The sequence below is a fragment of the Tigriopus californicus genome, unplaced genomic scaffold, assembly GCF_007210705.1.
Source record: "Tigriopus californicus strain San Diego unplaced genomic scaffold, Tcal_SD_v2.1 Contig635, whole genome shotgun sequence".
In the NCBI taxonomy this organism is placed as follows: domain Eukaryota; kingdom Metazoa; phylum Arthropoda; class Copepoda; order Harpacticoida; family Harpacticidae; genus Tigriopus; species Tigriopus californicus.
Genome location: NW_026738957.1, coordinates 30,142 through 38,086, shown reverse-complemented (window position 1 = coordinate 38,086; position 7,945 = coordinate 30,142). Strand labels below are relative to the sequence as shown.

Genomic DNA, 7,945 nt, shown 5'->3' with positions numbered 1-7,945 from the left:
CTGTCCCAATGGTACCTGCTTGGTGGCTTTGCGTTCTTTGGCCTGGCGGCAAGAGGTGCAACCATCAATTGCATAGCTAATATGTTTATGCATGTTGGGCCAATAGAACTGTCTTCTGCTTGAAGGTAAATTCTATATCTCCCCAAATGTCCGGCCAAGGGGTGTGGTGTAGAACAAGCACCAAGGAACATACCCACTTTACCAAGTTCTACTGCGACCTAGTTGGTCCATGGCCCAACACCAGGGTGCCTGGGACCAAGAAATACCTGCTCACCCTCCAAGATGCGGTCACCAAATATCCTGAAGCTTGGGCAATCACCGACTTGGCGTCGCTCTTGGGCAAGCCAAGAGCAACGCTGTACGTGCTGATGAATGGACTTTCCCGAGTCAGGTGATCATCAAAGAAATGAGACAAGTACTAGTGGCCGAAAGTGGAGTACAAACTCACGACGATCAGCCACAAGATTCGCCAAGTTTGAACAAGCAAGCGACCGAATCAAACCGGTCTGATAGATCGAACGTGGAGGGAGCCATCGGAGGAGGATGAAATGAGCATACATGTGGACGATGATTGGACCACAGAAGAAGACAGTCAGAGCGAGGCCAGTCAACCAACAGGCATCCCAGACGAAGAAATGCACGAACGTGGATTCAAACGCCTAAGACACAACAGTACTCCATCAACAACGGCTTCTCCATCGCACACGCCTATGGAAAAGCAAGGACAACTCCGAGAACTCACTCCCGAAACTAATGAGTTGCCAGTCAACGCCACCTCACAATCCCATCCACCACATCTATAAAACTAGCAAACACTCCCCATCAGGCAGCAGAATCAGTCCAGTATGGATTCAACAACAGCCCAGTCAGTGTTAACTAACCAAGTAATGACAACCTCACCATCTCCCAGAATATGACTAAACCAAAGTTATTGGTACATAAAGTGCATCCCCAAGCCAAGTTACCCAGCTTCCAGAGCCCTGAAGCTGCCGGCATGGATTTGTTCGCTGTCCAACACATGGACTTGCCACCAGGCCAGTGGGACAAGATTAGGACGGGCATCGCTGTGGCCTGCCCACATGGAACTTATGGAAGGATCGCACCCAGGAGCTCAATAGCCTTAAAAAGTGGAATTTCAGTGCTTGGTGGTGTGATTGACCCCGACTACCGTGGAGAACTTCAGGTCTTGCTGTACAACCTGAGCCAAGCCAAACTGTGCATCAGACCAGGAGATCGAATTGCGCAACTGATTCTGGAGTACATCTGTCTACCCCAAATCGTCGAGACTCAGTCATTGCCAGCCACGACAAGAGGTTCCGGTGGATTTGGATCAACCAACGCATGAAAAACAAACTCTTAACCTCCACCAAAGCTCATACCCAGCACCACCCGAAGCAACATGACAACGACCAAGCTAGTGACTCTACTGCAATGCCTCATCTCAGCCCTCCAAGCCTCACCGACCATTTTCCAACAAAGTGGCAACATTGCCACTGATGTGACGTCCTATGTGCTTTTAGGACAGATCGATCTGGAGCCAATCATGGCTCAACAAAGAAACCTCACACAACTGGACAGTTTGTTACAGGAGGTGTGGGTAACGACCAGCAAGGACGATTCAACCCCAGAGCAACGATACCTTCTAACCCAGTTACGCCTCATCCATGACCAAATTCAGACCACCGACCATAAGCTGCAGGATCTCATCTCACTGATGGAGATCAGTGGGCCGCCGCAACCACCCCAATTCCGAGGAAAACGATCAGCGCTACTCATGGCCGGATTGGTAGCTATTGGATCCACATTAAGCAACTTGGTCTACTCCCGTTATTTATCCACGCGGATCGACGGGATTCAACGACAAGAAGATTACTTAATCCATGGACTGGACATTCTGACAAGAAAAACGGCCGACAACATTCGACAACTCCAAACCCTGGACAAAGCAGTGGATGTCTTACTCAAGCAACATTTGGGACACCGAGAGCGAATAGACAAAGAAATCCATATGCACCAAGTGATGATGCATGTCGACGCCACGTACCGATCTTTGGCCACCTATACCCAAACCCTGGCAGAGATTCTGACGACCATCACCTCCGCACTGCAAGGCAAAGTAGATACCTATCTAATCAGCCCCGCGCAAGTCCGTCAGGAACTGCAGCAAATCAAACAACGGATCCCAGACGATATGAAAATAGCTATTGAGGCCAATCATATCACGGACTTCTACGCATTGCCGTGCCATGCGAAAATCACCAACACAACATTCCAGGTGGCAGTACCAATACCTATTTTCAATGTCAAGGAAACACTCGACCTCTACAAGCATATCCCTACACCCCTGGTTTAGAGATACATCAAGCTTTAGAGATATTCCTCAGCAGTCGCACCCAAATGCTGGCTACCAACACAGAAAACACCCTGTACCTCGATCTGGACACTCAAAGCCATAAGGAGACAACTGCAATCCAGCCAATCAAGAAACCTAATCGACTTAGATGCTGCCATCCCTGAGGAGCCACAATCCAGCATCGTCCGGTGGATAACCATAACCATGGCATCCATCAGTAGTGCCCTTGTGATATCCCTCATATTATGGTACGGTCGTCGTCTCAGACGTCAAGAACGCTCGGGACGAGCTTTTCCAAAAAGGGGGCTTTGTAGTGGAATTGACGACGCCCAAGCCGATCTAAGTCGAGTAGAATTACAGTGTACTCCATTATATGAATTGCCTCGCAATTCATGATATTATGTAACTGGACGAAGATGGCGTGATATGGTCACGCACCACCAAGATGCGACAAGGACAATTCCGTCGCAACAGATGTCCATCCTAAACACGATCCCGTTGTACTAACCGGAGCCACTTATGCATTCACTGGTGCTCACAGCCTGTGAATATGAGTGCTACATCACGCCATCGGTGGATCTTATGTAAAAGTTATGTCATTGGCCTGTACATAAACTCCTGTTTTATCATGATCAAAAGACAGAAACAAAAGAGAATGAACGCTCGTCTGAAGAGTCAAGAACAGCTCCTTATTTTCCATCCTCTGTGAGACTTATCACTCCGTGTTAGAGTTCGAGCTAGCTAGAGTATAAGACTCTATTCATCATCACCAACTCTGAAGTTCTGGTCTGCACATTGGGAACAAGTATTTATTCATCGGTACACAATTCAACATCGTTTTGGTATCATCATTTGTTTAGCGGTAGTGATTGGAACCCCAATTGACTACTGGACTTTGTGGCACCGCTCCCGTGGATCGATTACGCGTCCCTATCGTCCGACCTCCATCTTTCCCGCCACAGAACAGTCAGCAAAATTTGTGGATGCTTGGGAGCAAGAATTGAGATTAATGGATATTTGTCGGAAGACATGCTTATGGAAACTAAAAATTCAACGGGTAAAAGAAGGACAATGACCACCACAAGGGAACAAAACTTTATACTTTCTTTGAATAAGTCGATTTGCCCTTCTCTCTGACCAGGAGAAAAGGTCCACAAAACCCCAATACCAGCTTTGTTCTGGTACCAGGAGCCTCCTTCCTCAAATTATACGCCTCTGTGTCGAGACGAAGACGGTCCTTGGCAAAGCACGTTGGTATGTAATCACCAACATGTAAGCCCTATTTTGGCCAGCCCTCCACGAGCCAGGCACCGGAAGAACTCTTTTTTATCCATCTCGTTGTAGAACTCCCCCGACGAAACGGCCCTGACTGGATCTTTGACTTTCGTCTTTTCACCAGGACTCTTTGCCAAGAAATGCTTGGAGTACTTGATTGGAGGTTCATAACCAACATCGTCAATCCTCTCGGACGTCTCTTCTACTTGCTTCAACATCACCAAAGACGTCTTCAATAGTCGAACAACAACAGACATTGCCTTTTTGGTCTTTTCCTCACCAATGTCCTTGGCAAGTAATTCCAGTTCTTGAAGGCACTGGATTGCTTCCGCCTTGGTTTCTGTTTGGGTTTCTCCCATATCCACCAAAATAACTTTTGATTCCTTTCGAGGTGCAAGGATTTCGTCCAACATACTCATAAACTTAGTAGGCGATTTCTTGCTACTCCAAGTAGCTTTTTTCATTTTGCTGTTTCTTGGCTCAGGACATCTCAGTTTTAAATGGAGAGCTTGATTTCGCTCGTCTGCACTCTTTGAGATCTGATTACTGATTTAAGTGCAATTTTGTGATTTACAGCTCTTCTTTTGACATGATTTGCCCATCGATGCCGTAGCGTCAGCTGGCTGTCGATTTGTTTACATCGTTTTGGACACTAGATGCTCCCCAGTACCTGCAAGCCAATTTCTCTCACCTCGACTGTTGCGAAAAGATTTTTTTCATGTGAAAATAAAGTATTTGGTTGCTTGAATTTTTTTTTGCTTTGGCCCTCAAAAAAAATTTCTTCTTCCGAGCTCGTTCAGTAGACTCGACGAGTCCGACAAAATGTTGGAAATTTAATTAGAAAAAAATGACGTTCGTCTTGCTGAAGAAAATAGGTCTAAAAGTGAGAATATTCAGCCAGGCATCAACCAACTCGTTTGGCTTTTGGTCTTGATCCATCTCATGCGACAAGTGTTTTTTTTAATTATAATTAATTAAACTTGCATTTCAGATGTTGTTTGAAGCTTAAAATCAGTATTCCTACTTCAACTTGGTCGACTAGTTTTCGATTTGCAACCTAAGGAATTCCATGACAATGAAATTGGACGCCAGAAAGTTTTGCGTATTCCTTATTCTGTTGTTAATGATAACCCTCACCTATTTCTTCAATAATGGACACAAAACCAAAACTGACAATTCCCAACATCTACGCTTGTTGAAGGGTAATTATGACTTTGAAAACCAGGTGCAAGTTTTGCATTAGAAATATCTCATTTTCCACATAACTTGTGCATCAGTTATTTGTAAACACTAACGGCAGCAAAGTGACAGTCTCAGAATTGAAAGGAAAAGTTAGCAAATCAATTACACAGCACAGCCGTCGTAAAAAACGACGGTCTCAAAATAACGTGAGCAAAGAAACTGAGGCAGTATGTATAGGGCATGTTAAGTAAAGAAAATTCAAGAAAAAAATACTGCGGCTCCCCTGATCTTGAACATTTTGAGTAAAACAAACATTACAACCAGCCTGACCGGATGTTGATTGAATTTGCCATTTAATTCAATTCCCCGACGTGTTGAAGCACACAGTATTCTGACACTGACCTAAGAGTTTAGTACAGTGACAGAACTGCTCTAAAACTGAGATATTTTTGAGTTTTGTAGCACAACTCACTCTCATAAAAATATTTTCCTAAAACTATGATTATTCCTGTAGTATTTGACGGGTTTCTGGCCTCAAATTTCTCATACTTAAGGGAAATTCATTGAATTGGATTTGCTCGTGTTGTGGTTGGTGTTCTGTTTCGTGTACTTCAGCTCGAGTCGTCCTTGTTTTTCTGCATTTTTTAACAATTAGCATTCCAACAATTAAACCGAACAATCGAGCAGAAACGGGGAGAAGCTTTTTCCACTCCCACATACGGAGTGGGTTTAGTGTTAAGTCTTCTACTGCAACAGGGATTGCTTTGTTAAGGTTTAAACTGTTATATGTTCTATTTCATACTCGTTCAGGATGGTGCTAATATTTTAGTTTGTGTCTGGATGTAGGAAATCTTTTTATTTGACATGTTCGGTTGCGCCAGTATTTGGTACGAATACGTGTTCCCCTCGCTACCTCCAATGTTTGTCAAGAATGTGCCTTGCAATGTATAAGTACTTGTACGATTAGAACATTTCAGTCATAATTGTGTCTGTTGTGGGTGATGAAGCAAAAACGTTGTTGAGTTTAACTGGACTGCTTCCGGATATTTTCCCACTACTTGGACTCCACAAATTGATCTGTCCAGTCTTCTTCCCGCCAATAAGCTTGCTGCGCAATCTTGTTCGAACGGTGTTCGCAGTACGTGTAGCCCACACAACAATTTTTGCTTAATATTTATGCATTTTGTTATCTCTTCATTGGAAAGGGTGGCGTACATTGTCAATTCTTTAGTCATAGCGAAATAAAGAGGTAGATGTAGCTGGGCGATCGTTCCTTTTGTGCCCAAGGTGAATGGCAATGTGTGAATTTTATAAAGGTTGAGTTTTCCTTGTTCGTTTCCAATTGGTATTTGTATAATCACCAAACTTGTGTTGTTGTCCTTCATGAGTGAGAAGAGCATTTGGAAGGTGTCGTTGATGTCCTCTAATAAGACTTGACGGTTGTCCGGCTTGAGTTTCAGGTTCATTTCAGCAATTGCTTTATCCAAGGATTTGAGAGGAATTAGCGAGGTATGCAATATTTGCACAAACAGATCTTCATTTTGGGATAATAAGTCACGGTGATTTTGTACTAATTTGTTTGAAATTTGATCAGTCTGAATAAGAAAGGCGTCGAGATGTTCATCTGCTTTAGTTGTAGCCAACAACATTTGATTTTCCTTGATTGCCTCCTCAAAGTGACTGTCTTGGACCTCGTCTTTCCGTATTCTTTTTTCTATGGTGTGAATGTGTTGCCTGAGAATCTGCTCAATCTCAAATGACCCTTCTTGCTGAAATAGATGTGAAATTTCTTCTGCAGCAAAGGTTAAGGCTCCTCCAATATGTGTGCCATCAGATATGGTTTAGCAACTCTTACTATTGTTGGTGGTGTTGATATATAAGTGCTTTGCAGTGACTTTGTTGGAGGTTTTGTGGCTGTTAACCCATTGCTGACTACCGAAAGAAGAACCAATGCTCCCATGGCAAAAGTTAGGAATTTGTTCAGTTTACGGACTGTCCGGCCGGTTCTCGTCGTTTTTGTTGGCGGCCTTGTTTTATCTTTTGGTGGTTCACCCACTGGAGATGGTTTCTTTTTTCGTTTTGGCTTTTGTTTTTCCACTGGCTTTGTTTTCAGAGTTGGTTTCGGCACATTGTCTTCTCTTTGGGCATCTTGTTCAAGGTAGAAGACGTGCTTGATCCCCCTTTTGAATTCTTTCTTTTCCGTTTTTAGGGTCACTACTCTAACTACTCCATCTGGACCAGGGTGTGTGTCAATGACTCTGGCCAGCCACCAATTACTTGTCATGTTCTTTCCTACGGGCTGCATGAACACAATCTGCCCAATTTCAATCGGCTTTGTTATTCTTCCCAATGGTCTTGGGGTTTGTAGGCTTGCTAGGTACTCTTGTTTTTCCTTCTTGCCTCAAACCTTTTCATCACTTATTGTCTGTGGACGAGGTAGCGGTCAAAATGAACGGTTTAAGTTCCCCCACGAGTTTGAACTGTGGGCCTCTTGTGATTGTGGGGATAACGTTGGCCGCGTTGACGTCGCGAGCAGTGATGAGACGACCAACCAATTCGATCCCCACCGTCCCCGAGACCACTGATGTTGTCTTGGCGGCCATCGAGGCTGCTTGCTGTGGTTGTGGATCCCAGCGCCACGTCCAAGGCCCGACATGCCCGTCGAGAGAGAAGCCATGCTTCAACTGCAACAAAGTAGGACACATAAAGGCAGTTTGTCGCTCATTCAGAGCCTGACCCAGCTCGCCTAATCAACAAGACTACCGAGGTCGTCCTCAACGGCGTAACTTGTCATCTGGCCGGCGTTATAATGGCGACAGGGACGCCAGGAGCCCATCTACCACAAGGATTAGCACAATCTCCACTACCAAGTCTATAGCTACACGTGACGCCCCCCTCACCAGGATCACGCTCATGTGTCTGGCTGATCAAGCCCGCTTTGAACTTGTTGGCATTCCAGACTCGGGTGCGGCCCGTTCCGTGATCCCGGCGAGGAACGTCCCACCTGGAGTCGAAATCAAACCGTCCTCAACACGTCTAGTTGCCGCCAACGGCTCCGTTATCAAAAACTTGGGCAAGCTTACCCTTAGTGTGAGTGCTTGCAACAACGCCGCAACAACAACCATTGACGCGGTT

At 45.0% G+C, this 7,945-nt stretch overlaps 2 protein-coding genes across 7 annotated transcripts; both read left to right on the top strand.

Annotated features, from left to right (window-relative positions):
* Window positions 1-769: 769 nt before the first annotated feature.
* LOC131892581 (uncharacterized) lies at window positions 770-4,376 on the top strand. 6 transcript variants are annotated; one of them, XM_059242386.1, is made up of 3 exons: window positions 770-3,410; window positions 3,495-3,607; window positions 3,698-4,376. In XM_059242386.1, the coding sequence occupies exon 1, from the start codon at window positions 1,400-1,402 to the stop codon at window positions 2,351-2,353; it is 954 nt and encodes a 317-aa protein (XP_059098369.1). In that variant the 5' UTR covers window positions 770-1,399; the 3' UTR covers window positions 2,354-3,410; window positions 3,495-3,607; window positions 3,698-4,376. The 6 variants fall into 6 exon arrangements, with proteins under 6 accessions (XP_059098369.1, XP_059098370.1, XP_059098367.1 ...); XM_059242387.1 differs by having other exon boundaries at window positions 3,495-3,625; XM_059242384.1 differs by having other exon boundaries at window positions 770-3,139; window positions 3,214-4,376.
* On the top strand, window positions 914-1,345 carry LOC131892582 (uncharacterized). The gene has a single exon (XM_059242388.1). The coding sequence runs from the start codon at window positions 914-916 to the stop codon at window positions 1,343-1,345; it is 432 nt and encodes a 143-aa protein (XP_059098371.1).
* Window positions 4,377-7,945: the final 3,569 nt, after the last annotated feature.